The sequence below is a fragment of the Doryrhamphus excisus genome, chromosome 3, assembly GCF_030265055.1.
Source record: "Doryrhamphus excisus isolate RoL2022-K1 chromosome 3, RoL_Dexc_1.0, whole genome shotgun sequence".
In the NCBI taxonomy this organism is placed as follows: Eukaryota; Metazoa; Chordata; class Actinopteri; order Syngnathiformes; family Syngnathidae; genus Doryrhamphus; species Doryrhamphus excisus.
In genome coordinates this window covers 12,023,387-12,041,687 of record NC_080468.1, presented here as the reverse complement: position 1 = coordinate 12,041,687, position 18,301 = coordinate 12,023,387, and the positions used below count along the sequence as shown (strand labels likewise).

At 39.9% G+C, this 18,301-nt stretch overlaps 2 protein-coding genes across 5 annotated transcripts in view; both read right to left on the bottom strand.

The window, feature by feature from the left end:
* Nucleotides 1-816: 816 nt before the first annotated feature.
* On the bottom strand, nt 817-14,260 carry LOC131126294 (SUN domain-containing ossification factor-like). 3 transcript variants are annotated; one of them, XM_058068656.1, is made up of 24 exons: nt 13,982-14,260; nt 11,397-11,514; nt 10,372-10,494; nt 9,806-10,026; nt 9,592-9,693; nt 9,338-9,470; nt 9,144-9,255; nt 8,940-9,064; nt 8,633-8,700; nt 8,430-8,537; nt 7,710-7,815; nt 7,442-7,462; nt 7,121-7,176; nt 6,327-6,409; nt 5,613-5,678; nt 5,484-5,549; nt 4,664-4,751; nt 3,299-4,564; nt 3,144-3,231; nt 2,923-3,027; nt 2,656-2,813; nt 2,419-2,504; nt 2,307-2,350; nt 817-1,492 (listed from the first exon to the last, which is right to left on the bottom strand). In XM_058068656.1, the coding sequence occupies exons 1-24, from the start codon at nt 14,032-14,034 to the stop codon at nt 1,025-1,027; spliced, it is 3,864 nt and encodes a 1,287-aa protein (XP_057924639.1). In that variant the 5' UTR covers nt 14,035-14,260; the 3' UTR covers nt 817-1,024. The 3 variants fall into 3 exon arrangements, with proteins under 3 accessions (XP_057924639.1, XP_057924640.1, XP_057924641.1); XM_058068657.1 differs by having other exon boundaries at nt 817-1,489; XM_058068658.1 differs by lacking the exon at nt 7,442-7,462.
* Nucleotides 14,261-15,294: 1,034 nt separating this feature from the next.
* Nucleotides 15,295-18,301, bottom strand: part of dnm3b (dynamin 3b) — a 47,089-nt gene continuing 44,082 nt past the window's right edge. For both annotated transcript variants that reach the window (XM_058066758.1, XM_058066757.1), the window contains exon 21: nt 15,295-16,911. In XM_058066758.1, the coding sequence (XP_057922741.1) occupies nt 16,869-16,911 (43 nt within the window). In that variant the 3' untranslated portion in view covers nt 15,295-16,868. The remainder of the gene's footprint in view (nt 16,912-18,301) is intronic.

Genomic DNA, 18,301 nt, shown 5'->3' with positions numbered 1-18,301 from the left:
TTTTTGCATTCACCACAGCCGCTGAGTTTGCATGACAGCAGCAGACAGTCTGTTTAAAAAAAAAAATGTCATTCAGGTTTGTAATGGAATAAACATTACAAACCTGAATGGACACAGCTGGATGTTTATGACAGTGTCTTGCTCACCATGAAATCTTAAAATATTTCATTTTTTTCCCCTCTAATATGTACTTGTGATGACTCATCAGCTAGAACACCATGAAGTAATTTGAGAAAAGCTGCGTATTCATGTTCTCTGATCTAACACTGCCCCCTGTTGGAATATCACTGCACAATGAATGAAGAAGCATTGAAATTGTCACCATTTTTTTTCAATGCTTATCGCAACTGACATCCCATGAATAAATTTAATATCAGAATGCAAATGTATTGAAATCCTGTGTTTTATATGAAACACAAACTCAAATTAAATTTTGCTTTGGGAAAAAAACGATGTGCAAAACAAAAATCACAATAGTAGTTCAGTCTTATCCTGTAATCATCATTACATATTGTTGCTTTTAATCAACTAGTATCAGTATCAGATCAATACTAGAATGATGCAATCAATATTTTTTCAGCCAGCCAATCGCAGTATTTGTAGTAAATAATCATTTTTGGACCAACAGTAATAGAAAAGAAAAGAGTGAGGTTGGTGTTAAATGCTATGAATGGCTAGAATATCAACCTTTATTTAACCGCACTTCTAATGTTTTTAGGATGATGGTGTCTTACCTAACAGGTTCCACTCAGTCCTACAAACAGGATGAAGTTCTTCCTTGTGTTGAGTTTGTAGATGTTTAAGAGCCAGTCACAGTTTATCCAAACAATTGCGGCGTTTTAATTGCAAGCTGGAAAGACACACAACAAATATAAATGTCTTACAATGGCAACAACAACAAAAAAACAATACAAGTGATGGGATTGTCACACATCGTTGCAATGGGATTGATCATCATTGGTGCCGTTTTTCAAAGAGTCTAGTCATACGTGCAAACTTGCTTTCTTGATGTAGATTTTTTACGTTAGACAGGACCTGAGATGGGGATATTTCGCCCAAATGTCACAGAGCTTTGCTCCGATTTCCTGTTCATGATGTCCTGTGTAGCGGAGATAGAGAATGTTTTGCTTTTCTCACTGTGCGGGGCCTGAAGGAAGTCCACCACTGCACAGGTGGGCTTCGGACGCCTGCGTCTTAATGTCCTTTTCTCTGCTCGGGTCTTAGGCGGAGTCAGACCTTCACAGATCCGAGAGCAAGCTGTGGTGATTCCACAGAAGGACGGGTCGTCTGAGTGGGAGGATGTCTCCGAGCTGCCCTCTGATGGAGAGTGTCTGAAGCAGGGTGGAAACAGCCTTCTTGTCATGGCTGCAGGGTTTGTTGTGACAGGCACACCGTTGCATAGAGCGGCTCCATTGCATGAGAGTGGGGCAGAAAGACAGGATGTCAGAGTTTCCACTTCCTCGATGGATTTCATCTTACGTCGCCTCTTCTGCTTGGTTGAGGCAACGAGAGAGAGAGGCAAGAGAGGCACTTATTTTAGTTTAGCCATACACTAGTAAATGTACTCTGGATGTTGAGAAACAAAAAAAATAAGTTTCTAATCATGTTTTATGCTCTATCATGGTTTTTCAAAATAAAATATTGCTCTTTTGTGCTTAACTATGGCATTTTTATTCATTCATTCATTCATTTTCTACCGCTTTTCCTCACAAGGGTCGCCAATCCCAGCTGTCTCCGGGCAAGAGGCGGGGTACACCCAGGGCACATATAGACAAACAACCATTCACACTCACATTCATACCTATGGACAATTTGGAGTCGCCAATTAACCTAGCATGTTTTTGGAATGTGGGAGGAAACCGGAGTACCCGGAGAAAACCCACGCATGCACGAGGAGAACATGCAAACTCCACACAGAGATGGCCGAGGGTGGAATTGAACCCTAGTCTCCTAGCTGTGAGGTCTGCGCGATAACCACTCGACCGCCGTGCCGCCCTACTATGGCATTTTATTAGCATATATAACAAAATATGACATATTCTTGGCCAAAATTATGCAAATGTCGAAATTAAACATTCCATTCAAAAATGTGAGCTGTATTATTCTATACTGGTCACTAGGTGTCAGTAATGTTACATTGATGACACAATAGCCACCAGGAAGTATGCTGTCCAGAAAAAAAACTTTTCAATTTTGTCATTATAGTAATGTCTTGTCCACACAACACTATTAGTGGGTGGTTGTTTAATGAACATACCCAACTCTGTTTCATAAAGATATTATACATGAGGATATTAAATATTTACCTTTTTGTTTGCTTGACTCTCCTCGGGGTGGAGACTTTCTGGATCTGCCAATAAATATATAGTTACATTTAATGCAAACAAGGAATGTATCAAACGTCCAGTGCATGTGTACCTTTGGTGGGGACCACCTGGAATGAGTTAATGAGTGGGTAGGATGCACTCCTCTTCAAACCAGAGTCATCACAGGAAGTGAAATGCCTAATGAGGAAATTGAGGGTAAAGACTGCATGCAGAAACTTGATTTTAACATCAGTGACAGCAAGGTAGCTATGATGAGCATTATTATTAATGAATGGAGGCTATCTTCAGTTGCATGTTATTCACCAATTTAATGAGTGTGTTTTTGTACCTTTCAGGACAGCAGGAGGTGTAGTTCTTTGCTGCGGGTGGCTCTGGGTCTGCATGTGGAGGTGTAATAGAGATGCGGCAGCGGTTGGCAAACAGCGCCAGGGCAAAACACAGACTCAGGAGCAGACACACCAGCAGGTAGTTCTGCCTGTCGGACACCTGTGACAAATATGAATGGTATCTTCCGTTTTGGCCTATTTCTTTTGCATGTAAAATGAATCTGGTTCTATTAGGACATGATCTTAACTGACGAAGAGGTTTTATGTACCTCGCTCTGCAGCTGGCTGACTTTAACAGACAGGTTGAGAACCATCTGAGTCATGTTCTCCAGCTGGGCTTGCAGCAACTGAATGGACTCAGTCTGACGCTGGTCCTGCAGGAGACAGACAATTAAGCACGTAGTATGTGGCATAATCCATAATTAGAATACACCCACAGCCGTGAAATCCCAGAGTGGACCGAGAGCAATCAATGGAAAGTACAGCTCACCTGCTCCTCCGCAATTCTGGAGGTGTTCTGGAGTTTAATTATGGTTTTGTTGAAAGCCTTTTGCATCTCCTCCATTTGCTTACGATATCTAAGTATTGAAAAAAAGAAAAGCATTAAAAAAAAAATTCACTGTTTTAACCCACACACACACACACCTCTGGCTGAGCTGCTCCAGATAGCGTCCACTGAGCGACATATTCATCTCCAGAGCCTTGATGCGGTTGTTGAGTCGCATGAACACAGACTCTTTCTGGCTGGAACCGTGCACCGGGTTCCCATTCTGCTCTGTGCCATTTGGAGGATCTGCGTAGATGTCCGAGAGAGACGGTGAGGGGGACGGCGAGGGTAACGGCGGGAGACCATGGGCGGCGACATCTTCCAGGAGGTCCTCAGTTTTGGATTCTGCAGCACCACTAGGGGGCTCTAGTTCTGCGAGTGTGTGTGTGGGAGCTAGGGAAGGCTCAGTGGGAGCGGTGTCACTGTCAGGAACGACTTCTGGGTCTGGTTGGTGCTCTACGAGGGGAGAGGCAGCCTGAGACTCACCTGTCACGTTAGGGTATGCGATGGAGTCATTTACCACAATGTCAGGCTTCAGTTCGACTGGTGCTGCGTTTTCATCAGCCACTGTGGGACTGATGACTGAGCTACTGAGAGGTAGTGAAACCTCTGTATGCTCGTCCGCAGCCAAAATGTCCTGGCTCTCGTCTGAGCTTAGCGTCTCAGAAGAAATCGGTGGTGTTTCAACAACAGTGGAGCTGGCAGCAGATGAATCGGTGGCACTGGGTTTAGGGGGGCTCGGGGTTTGACTGGGCTCCAGCAGAGGAGGCTTGGACATCGAGTCATAATGAGATTCTACGTTAGTGTTCTCTGGAGGCTGTGGAGCTTCTGACAGGCTGGCTTCTCTTTCTGGCTCCGTCGCGGGAGCTTGTTCTTTTTCATGGGGCTCGTTCAGCTCACCGTGATGCTGCTTGGGTTCAGGGCAGGCGGACGGGAGCGGAGGTGGTGGCCAAGCGGGGGTTTGAGTGGCGGGAGCAGTTTGCTTTCCATCCATAGATTGGCATTTTCTTTTTTTGAAGAGTGCAACCAAACATTGCCGCTGCAGGTACTCCTGGAGGGAGGCTGCGCATGAGCAAGAAGAAAACACAGCAAGAGCTGCGCAGACATTTTGCGGTTCATGAGCATCCACTTTCTCCCTCTCGTCGTCGAACTCGTCCTCCTTATCCAAAAGGGTGATTGTGGAGCTGATAGATTCCTCTTCCTCTGGCTCTAAAGGAATGACAATCTGTTCCTCCACTGGGGGAGGCAGCTGTTCGCTAATATTGGCTGTAAGAAGCTCTGGGACAGCAGTTGAGGCCGACGACGGGGCAACAGTTTGAGTGATAACTATATCTGGAGACATTGTTGCCTCTTCCAACTCTAAACTGGAGACAGAGAAGAGCATTACTTTGTCAACACAGATTAAGTAAACAGCATGCGCACAATGAGCGACAGACGGAATGAGACTTCTGACAGGTACTCACACGGTGGTTGCGTCCGTGACGGGAGTTTCAGTCGTCGATTCGCTCACATCACGCTCAGCCACACTCCCATCCGGGGATGAAATGTTTCCTGCAAAAACACAAACGAGAAACATCAATCATTCGCACAAGTGATGTGAATCAATGTCAAATAAATACAACTGTCCTGACACATCATTACTTATACCAGATAGATGTTGCCTTTTTAAATATAATACATTAGAGAGCTCTAATAATGTTAGAACCCCTATTTAGAAGGTTGTAATCAGGTATGCTCTAACAAAAATATCGAGCCTGGGACCAATTGGCAATGCTAAATGAGGCATTACTATAGAGTCCTCTTTTCATCATCATGGGTTAGTTTGTTTTGTATTTTTTTTATTAATAAAACGATGAAAATGTCCTGGTCTAGTTTTTCATTGAGCCTTTAAACTGACCAGCTTGAGGGCATTATGTTGCATGTGACGTAATGCCGTCTGGACAGGACTTTTGAATTAGTGTTGCCAGAAAAGCTGCAAAAATCCAAAGAAGCAGCAAAATAAATGCACAGTTAATCTTCTAGTCTACTGGTTTTCGGAAGTCAAAATACGGTCACCGTACGCAATATCGGTGTTGTTTTAGTATGTTGCAATGCAGTTCTACACCGTTGCATACTGCAGTCATAATAATATATACATTTCAAGTCTTTACTAATGCACAATTTTAAGAACCGATATTGTGAAAGTAGAATGCAGAGTGCAGTCAAGCGACAATCAGGATGACTCGAAATTTTCTGTAAAATATGAATGCTGTTGCTGCATTGTAAAGAACATTTGGGGCATACCTTGCATCTCTGAATTGCCACCGAGAACATTCACAGCAATATTATTGACCATGTTCAAAATGACATCTGGAGGAGAAAAAAAAACAATTCAGTCATGCTTATGCATTTACCGTTTACCGTTTTGCTTACCCTTGGCTGAGCCAATGAGATTCTTGGAGTATTTGACTTCACCAGGTCCATATCCCGATGGATAATCTGAAAGGAGCAGATAAGTATAGCGATGTAAATCTCTTGTGATTGACGATTCCATTTCAATCTAGATACCCAGGTAATGATGCAATTCATCAGTTTGTTGTGAGCGACTGGTCCCGCTTTGTTCGACAGTCCTTCAAAGCACCGTCTAACGTCCACATTTGGTGCCAAATGCTGATACTATGTGGGAATGCTAAAGGTAAGATTCGATGACCTTACTGAGTGTGATTGTTGAATTTTTTTGCACAACCCCAAGTTAGTCCAGGCTTGTACTGGTGGATGGTGGCTCTATATTCACTTGGTGCTTTTAATTTGATGTTGCACCTGTACATAATATATGATGAATTAGATCGCTATTGCTATTATTTACATCCATTCTCCTGTTCAACCAATGGTAAGCTGCGGTACATGCGTGACAATGAGACGGAAGAGACGGACATTTAGTCTTGATACCTGTTGCCTGTCTGGACAATCAATTAATCTAAGGATTTATGGCTGCAACTCTTTATGACTCTAAACTGTCAACAGTGTATTATTGACAACCCTACATAGTAACAATACAAATAGATGTGATTAGTCTCTTGTTGCATACAGTCGTTTCATTGCATCAAACAAGCAGAAATCCACATGAATAAAATTATGAATATGCACCCAAGTCATCATCCTGATCGTCCGGTCTTTCAGAAGGCTCAGCTATTTCTTCATACTCTTCCACCATGCTGGTCCCAAACACTCTGCAGAAAAGAAACAATTCCCTTAATACATGTCTATTTTGTTTCAAGGCATATTGTAAAAATATAATTTAACAAGAAAAAAAAAAAATCAATAGCACCAACAATTGAAAAAATCTGCGGTAATTTTAAAATAATAAAGTCAAAATATTAAGAGAAAAAAGTTGTAATTAACAAGAAAAAGTCATACTTTTACAACAAAATAATGTAATTTTAGGAACAAATGTTGAAATATTAAAGAAAAACGTTTTTTAAGTTGTAATATTATGACCTAAGAAAACAACAAAGTTATAATTTTTGGAAAATGAGAAAAAAATTTTTTGAGTCAAAATAGGTGTATCCCAATGACAGCATTGTAAGCTAGCTGAAATTAACTTGTTTTCTCGTGCTATAACGCACACAAAAGGGAAAGAAATATGTGTTTACGTTTCACATAAGGATTGTGAATGATGGGCAAAATTCCCAAAAATGTGCAGTTTCCATTAACATATTTGAAAAAAAATGGGAAGAAAAAAATACCAAGGTGTTCATACTAATAATATAAATCGATAGCCGTGTGTTTCAAATATGAAGAGTGGCCCTCGAATCCTTTCATTTATCACTATGTGGTCGTCGCTGGAAAAAGTGTGGACACCCCTGGTTCACAACAACAATCATGAAAGTGATCTTGAATCCTGTATTTTGTGCATGTGCTGATGCCTGAATATTACGTACCTAATGAGACTGAGGGGACAGAAATGTTCCGATCCAAAGTGAGAAAGCAGTTCGACCTGCAATGGGAAATACTATTGCATAAGAAACTTGTTATGATATCTGTCCTCGTCACCTCCCAGAACCAGAGACTAAGGGCAGGGGTTTTGAAGTGAGTAACCATCTTAGTATTATGTTAGTGCTGTGTTATTTGATTTAAGATGGTAAGTAGCATATATATGAGGAACAGAAAGTTAAGATTTGAAACTGATCAGCCCACATGCTGTGTTGTATTCAGTCAATACCCAGGAAAATCCTTCAATACTACAAGGAACACATGCTAACCTTGATGTATTTGGTGAACATCTGAAGCAAGAAAGAAAGGGAGGGAAAAAGGAAAACATTAAAAGGTGAACTATAAACAATTTCAAGAAGAGAATGCTGGTTTTTAAGTACAGTGGTCGGAGCAATGTAGTAATAAAAGTTACACGTTTTTTACTTTTTTTATACTGAACACCAAACAATTTTATAGCTGCATAAGTCAGAGGTCTTAATATTCTGTTATCATCAACTGAAGCAGTACTATGGTGACAAGTCCAAATACCAGGCTTACTTTGACATATTTAGCATAAAGATGTTCATCCAATGGAAAGCTCTGGACGGTGCGTTCATCCCGGGCATGGAAGGTTCCCAACTTCAGCCATTTGTTGGTTGGGTACCTGTAGGAGTAGATTTTCACAACATTTTCAAGCATAAAATAGCCAAATTAACAAAAATGCCTATGTAGTATTCTTCACTTCACTTCCTGTACTACACACATTTACTTCAACACACAAGTCTTATTTATGTCTTATATCTCCAATATTGGGTAATACAAGTATAAAAGGTGACTATAGGGGTGTTATTCCATGTCTGGAGGGCTCTAATGTTAAAATCCATATGTAGAAGGTTGTAAACAAATTTTCTGACTGAGGATACATTTCATTTATAAATAAGAAATCCTATTTTGTGGAAATGTACTCATCACAGTCGAGTCCGGAATCAATTAACCGTGATAAACTCGGGTGTACACTCTTTCAACCCCCCCATGGCACTCACTTCCTGTCCTCCACACATTTACTTCAACACACAGGTCTTAAATAGCTTATTGTCTCAGATTATATCTACAATATTGGTTCATACAAGTGTAAACAGTGAATATAGGGGTGTTATTCCATGTCTGGAGGGCTCTAGAAAAATAGGACATTTACTCATTATGGTCTGTTCCGGAATCAATTAACCGTGATAAGCGAGGGTTACGTTTGTGCAATTCAAATAATATGTTAGGGCTCACCGGTCACTGATGGACACAAGAAAGTCCTTGGGTGTGGAAGAAAAGAGTTCAAAATTTGCAATGTCCAACTGCTTCACCTGAACGGGCTCACAGAGCTCAATGATGAACCTGAAAGTGATCAACAACACAACAGCAAAAATCGGTGAGAATTTGTAAAAGAAAATTGAGCTTTCAATGAGGAATATATAAAAATATTGCCATACCAGATTTTATGACTGCAGGGATTTAGCATGTACAAGTCCATATTCTCCTTCAGTATGGCTGAGGTGCTCTGGATGGGACAAAAACGTATTAATAATACAGTGTAGTGTTCTGAGGTCCCTGGCTGGTGAGGCACTGCATGCTTTTTTTATGTTAATACAAGTTGCTAATCAAGAGGATAACAAGAAAACAATGAGAATAGCTCACAGGTTAGTTTCAAATACGCCATTTTTGATTATTAACTGAAAAAAACTTTGTGTTGTTGGTCACAGTCACACACTCTTGAAGTTGTAGCATCACACACGTTACCTTAGCTTCTGGGTTAGCCCCAAGGATCTTGGCTCCACACTCCACAGAAGCATAGTTATTGAAGTTTTTTTGGACCTTCTTCACTACATTGGAAGCCCCGTTCGTAGAAGTGTGTGTAGACTGAGCTATTGGGGGGGGTCAGATATCACATCAGGTGTATATCTGAGCAAAAGTTGAATTTGTGAAAAACCAAAAAAAACATACTTTTTTCTTTCTCCATCACTTCTCGCTTCCACTCATCAAATGTCGGAATTTCCTCTGGGTCTTTGCTGGTTGCACTGGGATCTGTGTCCATGGTGACGACAGCACCCTGGGCCTATATGGAGAAAACAGTGCTAAGATGCCTCCTCTGGTGGTAAAGACGGAAGGGGAGGGTGAACGGAAGCCAGGTGACTTACTTGCTCTTTCAGGGAGTGTGACATGTTCCCATCCAGATGCTGACCTGCCTGGGAACCCGCAGAAGGGTCTGTGTGAGTTTTGGTACCAGCCGTGTGAGCGTTTGACAAGTTTTCCAGGACCACCGGAGGAAGTCTGCAAGAACAAAAATACATTAATATACTTTAGAATCGAGAGCATGCTAACCTACAAAATAAAATATAGTCATATTATCTGAGAATCACTGCCTGAGAATTCATGGAGGATTTTCGCCAACCTTTCATGATCATAGGGGTTTGATTCTTCTTCACACACAGCAGGAGGCAAGACAGAGTCAAGGACCTCGTGATGCGCTTCATCAGATGAATCGTCTGAAACACTAAAACGACATATGAGCATGTTATATTTTCCCACTATAAGCACAGCCATTGCACATTAAAAAAAAAAAAAAAAAACATCACTAAGCAGATACCGAAAATAAGAACGCTTGCCTGAGTGTAATGTCGTCTTCAGAATTAATAACGGCGGGGCTGTCATTTTCCTCGGGTGTGGACGTAGAGACCGCATCAGAAGATGTAATGAGGATGACTGATTCGGGGTCTTGAGCAGTGGATACGTCAGGGTTTGTGCTTTGCTCAGGTTCCGTCTCTTGGTGTGAAATTCCATTGTTGACCTCTGACACTGCATCTACAGTGGGCTCCAAATTAAAAGCCTGAAAGACAGGAAGAGGACACTAACTGGAAAGTTGACAATAACAAATCTTGTGAAGAACATGAAACTGCAAAGGTTTGTGACCACTTGTCCTGAAAGTCGAAATATTTGTAAAAATTAACACAAAAGCTGGACAAGTTTTTGATACCCCTAAACTAAAGTATCGAATCAAACAGAACCCCACATTTTCTGTATTTTTTTCAGCATATACGCACACGTATGTACAAAAAGCAACAAGCTAAATATGCCCTACGTATGCTACAGTTACCCAACTGCACAATGTTTTCTGGAGTTGTGTATAAAACACATTTTCTGGTGCCAGAGTACAATATACAATGTAATTCACCTCTGAACCCGTCTCCTTTTTGTCCACTGCTTGTGTAGTCTGGTCCTCTTTTTGGTCGTCCGTATGCGACTGCTCATTTGTAGACAAGGACGGAGGGAGGAGCGAAGCCACACATCCATCCTCCTGAGGGCATCACACTCGTTATTGACAAGGAAATAAGAGGTTTTCTTATGACAGAAACACACAATTCATTTGAGACACCGGTACAATCTACCTCAAGATACAAAATAATGCATTTACAGTCAAAAACTTTCTGCTTACTACCTTGTAAATATATAGACAAAAAGTCACACAAGCGGTCTAAAATAGCAGGAGGCCATTACTCAATTTAACAATCTAACTCACGGTGTCATCTTACAAACAACACTAAATTCATCACACAAACACTTAAAAAGGCATTAACAAGCACCAATACGAGCTACAGATTAAATTACATAAAAGTTTTCCCATAATGCATTGTGTCTGAGCTAAGCATTTAATTGGAGAAGGGACAAAGAAAATGGATGGACAGACGAATGACGCTGCAATGCTGTGTCTGTCCACCAGAGGGAGCCATAGAAGCCCAGAGGGAGGCTGACATTATTGCAGCACCCGACAAGCACTAATGAGTGCTTTGCTAAGACACAATACATTATGGGAAAACTTCAAAGTAGTTGTTTTTAGTCGTTTTAAACTTGTATTGGCACTTGTTTGTATATTTCTTAGGTATACCTTTTGTGTGTTAAGTTGCGGTGTGATGAATTTAGTGTTCTTTGTAAGATGACACTGTTCACTGTTCTGAGTCAGACTGTTATACGGAGTGGCACAGTATTTAAACAATTAGTAGTAGTGCTGAAGTAAAGGAGATGTCATGAGATTAGAATTTAACAACAGCACAGTATACGCCTCAGCATTCAAAGTTTAAGACAAGAGAGACTTCACTCTCACTCCCTTCACTCGTGACAGTAAACATTACACATAATAACAACTATACAGTGTTTTATGTTATGTTGACATGTTTGCTTCCAAGGTAGTGACACGTCTACCTTGTGCAGAGGAGGTGTACGTTCTCCTGTCTCTTCCTCAAAAGTGACGTCCTGTGAAGGTACAGGGCTTTGGACCTCCTGCTCTGCTTCTGTGCAACCAACATAGCAGCTCGGGTACCTGCCAGACAAACAAGCAATTATCGCTGTACCAAATGACTTCTGCATTTCCTACACTTTCATTTATTTGTGGCAGTCCAATTTTATTTGTTGCGGGCTACCTAGATTTTGCGCTGTTTTTGCAGTCCTGTGAGAAAAAACTGTCCTGCTCACAGGTTGCTTCTTATGGTGTTTGAGTTTGGTTTACAATCTGGGAAAAGGTTTAAAAGGAAGGGGTGGAGGAATAAATGAAGGACAGTAAACATTTTATGTGTGTGACACATTGAGAAAGTCCAGGTGGTCTGTAACCCCGCGTGGCTAATTTATCTTATCTGCTTTATAAACCGAGGAGGGCTAGGGAATGTTTAAAAATAAAAAATAGGCATGTTTGACATTACCTTTTTACAATTAACTTGGATCTATTTTGAAAGCTGACACAAAAAAAGACATGAGAAAACACTAAGACAGGAAAAAAAAACTATTTTAGATGAAACAATCCTTAATATAACTGAAGAAAAAGGCAATGCACATTCAAGAAAATAGTATCAGTCTTGCAGCAACACAATCAAGCAGCCACAATTTAATTAGCTAAGCAGCTTCAAGTGTTGTTAGGGCCTGGGTTCGTTAATAATTAACTGGGTACAGGCAAAGATACCGGACCTGATGCATGTTAAGTGTTTAGCACATTAATCACATTGTGTATGCATGTGGACATTTTCATGGATGACATCACTCAAGATGGCGGCGTAAGCTGCCTGATATGAAGCCAATAATAGATTGACAAATGTCCTCTCCAAGTACAAAGATCATGTGAACGTGTCCTCGATCAGCGTGTCCTTGGAACACACCTCGGATTATCAACTAAAAAAAAAAAAAATAGCCACAATATAACCCATCTAGATCCAATTGTGGGGTTTTTTATGTTAAAAAGAGTATACAATTTGAATGTAGCATCACGTCCAAATGAGCGCCTTCTTACCTTAAAGACAAAACGGGCTCTGTGTACAAAGCTTTTGCTTCACGCTAAAATTGAGAGCGACTGCAGCGCTGTTGAATGTAGGCCAGGCCAACGTCAGAAGGACAAAAGTATTAGGACACCTGGTGGGGTGAAAATGGACCCACAACATCTGCAGCTTTGACAGCTTCCACTCTGCTGGTAGGTAAGACTCTACAACAGTGTACTTGAGCCAAGGTACATATTTACTGTCGAGTAGTACCTTCATTTTTGTTCCAAACGGTCAAACGAAAAATACTACGTTTTACCCCCAAATAAATAATGTGGAACCATTGAATTTGTTTATCATATTGCCAGCACTCGCAACTTTGTTTGGGTCCATGGAGCACTCAATAAAAAAATGCACCAACAGTCAGCTAAGCTTACTTCTGGTAAGGTCAGAGGTCATTAATATTGCACATTGAGAGTCGTACTGTGACAAAAAAAGGTGCGCTCCATCAACTATGACGTGTATTAGGGCTACATTGAAAAAAAAACAATCATTTGAGATGTAAAATTCTGAGAATAAAAAGGTACGCAAATGAAGTGACCCCATTATTGACCATTCACACACTGGCGGTGGTAAACTACATCTGTAGGCACAGCTGCTCTCGGGTCGGCTGACCAAAACATGACTGCCAATTTGCGTCACTGGCCTCTCCAATCACCACCAAACATGCATTTGTATCCGTACATCAGTGCGGTTAACACTGGAGGCAAGGGGGATGATGTGCCTTGCCAAAAGACACAACAACAATGACGGTTTGGAGGGAGAGAGGATTGAACCGCCAACCTTCCTATTTCTGGATGACCTGAAAGCCACTGCTGATTTTATTCCCAAAATTTTTGATTTGTTGTTTCAAAAGCGAGCTTCAATTGACTGTCAAGAAAAGAAACAGGAACGAATTAGACGTTTGTCTCCTTCCTTCCTTCCTTTCCCTGTCAGAAGGGCAAAAGTCAATCAGCTTGTTATTATCCAACATCATCACCCTGCATAATCCCTCTGCTGTTTTACTCTCCAATCAGATTTAGTAGCAGAGGCATCCATCTTTCCAGCCATTGACGTGAAAGCATTTTAATCCCGTCAAGAGCAGATGAACCAAATCTGTGCTGCACTGGCTAACATTGGCTCAGTGAGAACAACTGGGTCACTTCAGCCATTAATGGATCTGAGGTTCGGGCACAGCAGTTTTCCGTTACTTGCTTTGGCTATATTTTTTTCAAATACATAAAAGGTAAAAATTGAATTCAGTCGTTAATTTAAGGCTGATAAGAGTGATTAATTTGAGTTGCCGGTTAGCAACACAAGCGACCACCATGCTAACAAGTACATTCAGCCAGGTGCCACATCACAACACAGAGCTAGCTAACTAGCACTAGCTAAAAATAATAGCAGTACTTTAGCCTTGGTGTGTTTTTCTTAGAGAAAACGATTCACTTTAGTTCATTGATAACAATTAAATGACAACACCAATGAACAAAAAAAGTAACTTACCCAAACACTAGAAAAACAGACAGCCACAGTGACACAATTCGCCATATCATCATTTTCACCCCTCTCCGGCCGGGAAAGACATTATCGCCGTCCGTGTACAATACGTCAGGGTCTTCTTCCTAAATGCATTCTCTGTTGTACGGTACACACAGCACACACGGAGCCGCTGTTACCGCTAAACTTAGCCAACATGGGATATTCGTCGAGTGGTAACGTTAGCGGGTGCTAGTCAACCAACAACCTGCTTCCATCGACTAACAGAGAACGTCACCATTTGTCTTGACCAATCACAACGCGGCTACGGTGATTGCGCACTTCAAAACTGTATACAGTTGGTGTTGGGTATACTGGTTTTGTTGGTTGGCGTTGTCGGACGGGCGGCACTCCGGGCTACATTGAGCTATGATAATGACAAGTTGACAGTTTAGTGTTAATCCTTGCCACAGGGGTGACGATGGTGAACACACATGACAGCAAACATATGGACGTTCTATCCAAAAGAAAATATTTACCGATTTGTGTAATATATATATATTTGATATATATTTTATTCTATTCTATTTTTATTGTAATATATATTATATTATATTATATTATATTATATTATATTATATTATATTATATTATATTATATTATATTATATTATATTATATTATATTATATTATATTATATTATATTATATTATATTATATTATATTATATTATATTATATATATTTACACAGGGCACATATAGACAAACAACCATTCACATTAAAATATATATATATATATATATATATATATATATATATATGGAGAGAGAGAGAGAGAGGCGGAAAATAATAATGACGTGGTAATTGTAAAATATTGTGAAATGGTGCAATTAGCTAGTAGTGCCACTAGATGGCGTATGATGAACAAAGATGCGACAGTACGGCGTCCATTACAGTCGCTCAAATGACCCACGTGATCATTACATACATAAAAAGTACACAGACACTCCTTTTACGTAATTAGTTAACTAACCAAGAATTGTACTACATCTGTACAAAACACGACATGCTTGGATAAGTTTGGTGTGGAAGAACATTCCCAGACCTAAAGCTCACAGAAAGCCAGTCTGGGGTGCAACGTCAGTGACCTCTGACCTCACAAATGTTAACATGTGTTAGGTTTAAATTGCCCGTAGGTGTGAATGTGAGTGAATGGTTGCTGCTATATAATATGTTCCACGTGAGATGACAAGTACAATTTTGTATATTTTTTATATTTGTAACCTCATTAGCATACAACTGAGTTTACCTTGACAAAAAAATGAACCAATACTCCCTTGAAGAAGTAAGACATTTTTATTGAGGAGCAATACAGAGACACAGAAAATAACAATAGATGCAATTTCCCATAATGCACCATAATGCTAAACAATTCCATCTTACTACAACTGGAACCATTTCAATTATGTTATTTTATTTATTTTTTTTACCGTTGCAATTCTCTCTTTATATTTAGCTTTGGCAATATAGAATTGTAATCCATGCCAGTAAGGCAATCTAAATTAGAGTTTTAATGAATAGACACAGAGTATCATTAAAGCGCTAGGATCCATTGTGAGGTCTTAATAGTCCACAGGTACAGTATTTCCTTATTGATACCTATATACATCCGAACACTGTTTAGGCCCATATACACATTAACAAACGGACAGAGAAGCACTTAAACATTGACAAAAGCTGCTTAAGATCTAATACAAATGCTGACTGACTGGCTTGATGGATGTTAGAGTCAAAGAAAAACACGGAAAGGAGTGGGAGGCGATAAAAAAGGAAAAGAGTTCCATGTTTCAAACCTGAGATAAAGGCTAAAATGAAACATGAAAAGCAAAGTTCTTCATCCACGGGGGTTGATATCAGCGTTCCAGCCCCCGCCCCCTCGCCAGCAGTCAGCATCTGCATCCGAGCTTAAGGCTCTGAAGGGTCACAACTTGACCATTGATACAGCACAGGTGGACACCTATGACGGAGGTTAAATGTATTATTGAGGTTGTTTTTTTGTTTTTTTTATACAGAGAATACCGATGGTGCTCCTCAGCCTTGCTATGTGTGTATGGCTGCTACTACGACACACAAACATCTCACAAGAATCCAAGTCATTGGGGCTTATGAGTCATCATTGACGGCATCGAACATTAAAAAATAAATACAACTCAAACAGCAACAAACGTGCAGACAGACCACGCACTGTATGCATACGTGTTCTCACACACTCATACACACAATTGAGTGTATTACTTGCACACAAACGCACATATACTAAGATACAAGTTGTGTTCCTATGAGAACAATAGGCTTATAATTAACACATATGGAGGGGGGGTTATGCAATAAATTAATACTAAATGAATCAAAGCCTACATAGTATAGGCAAATGAGTCCCCCCCCAACGCCACCTCCCATACACGCAAAACACATCCACGCATACGTTCGACATCCACACACACACACACACACACACCATGCAATAAAAGCAGCGTATGTATGTGCCATGCTGCATTTAGGAATGAGTCATCTTAAAGCAGCAGTCCCGGTGATGGCTGACTTGGCGAAGGGGGGGAGAAAGAGGTACCAGTGACCGATACTAGAATGTGGTTCTGCTAAAGCATACCTGGACCACAGGCGAGCAACAAGCGCACATAAAACATACACCACAAGACAAGTACAATACTGTACATAGATATATGGACGTGTCACCTGGCAGGAGGTCGAGGGTCAAGGGGGACACAATGTGAACATCTGCACTAAGGAGAGAAGAAGGACAAGCGGAGTCATGGCCAAGAGAGGAGGACTCGAGGGTGCGGATGGGGAGGGGGGAAGAAGAAGATGAAGAAGAGTGCCCTTTTTGGGTGTCTTATGGTGGGACTTGTCTTGTTGGAGATGGTGGGGGTCGTCGACTGGAGTAGGGTGACGTAAGAAGGTGTTTCAAGGTTAAATAAAAGAAGAGAAGCAACAAAGAAATTAGTCAGTGTTGACAGATAGGGTTTGCAATACAAACTTAATTTTAATTTTGTAATAATTTTAATAATTTTCCTCTGAAAATTGGCCGTCTCATTCAACATACGTGAGTAATAACAGGTTACACAGGTTGAATGTGCAGTATACAGTGTATAGTATAGTTTTTTGTATTGAATTTCCGTGTGTATTCTCAGAAATTTACGAGAAAAATTTGCCTTCGGCAAAGTTCATATTTTTCTCGTAAATTTCCGACTTTATTCTCGTAAATGTATGACTTTTTTGTTGTAAATTTACAATTTTTTCCATGTAAGAAAATTTTCTAGCAACTTTATGACTATTTTTTCCTCTTTTTTTGTTGTAAATTTACAATTTTTTCCGTGTAAGAAAATTTTCTTGCAAATTTATGACTATTTTTTCCTCTTTTTTGTCGTAAATGTACAATTTTATTCCTGTAAATGTATTACTTTTTTTCTTGCAAATGTATTTTCCTTTTCTCATAGATTAACTTTTTTTCTCTTGTTTTTTAAAACTTAGATGTACTTCTTTTCTCTGAAGTTTACAACATATTTCTCTGAAATTTTGGTATTTTTTCTTCTAAATGTAAAATTTTTTTTCTTGTAAATTTACTTTTTTCTAGTGAATTTCCAAGTTTATTCTCAGAAATTTAGGAAGTTTTTTTTTTTAATAAAAAAAAATTCCTTGTAAACGTATGACTTTATTCTTGCAAATTTATTTTCCTTTTCTCATGGATTAACTTTTTTTTCTCAGAAATTCATGATTTTATTCTCATAATTTTATGACTTTTTTCTTGTAAATTAAAAATTTTATTCGGCAAATGTATGACTTTTTGTCTTGCAAATGTAAGACTTTTTTATTGTAGATTTACTTTTTTAAATGTTTTTTTTTACTTTTTTATCGTAAATTTACTTAATTTAAATTGATAGTTGTAAATTTGATGGTAAACAACGGCTAATATTAACCGCAATACACGAAAAACGCTCACTTGTGAGCACTTTTCCTTCGCCGAGATAATCCATCCACCTCACAGGTGTGGTGTATCAAGAGGGTGAGTGGACTGCATGATCATTACACATGTGTGCCTTATACTGGCTACAATAAAAGGCCCCTCTAATATGTTCAGATTTATCACACAGCACAATGCCACTGATGTCGCAAGTGTCGAGGGATCGTGCAAATTGGCATGTAGACTGCAGGAATGTCCGCCAGAGCTGTTTTTCACGTGAACTCAATGTTCATTTCTCCGTCTCCAAAGACGTTTCACAGAATTTGGAAGCACAACCGCAGACCACGTGTAACCACACCGTTTCT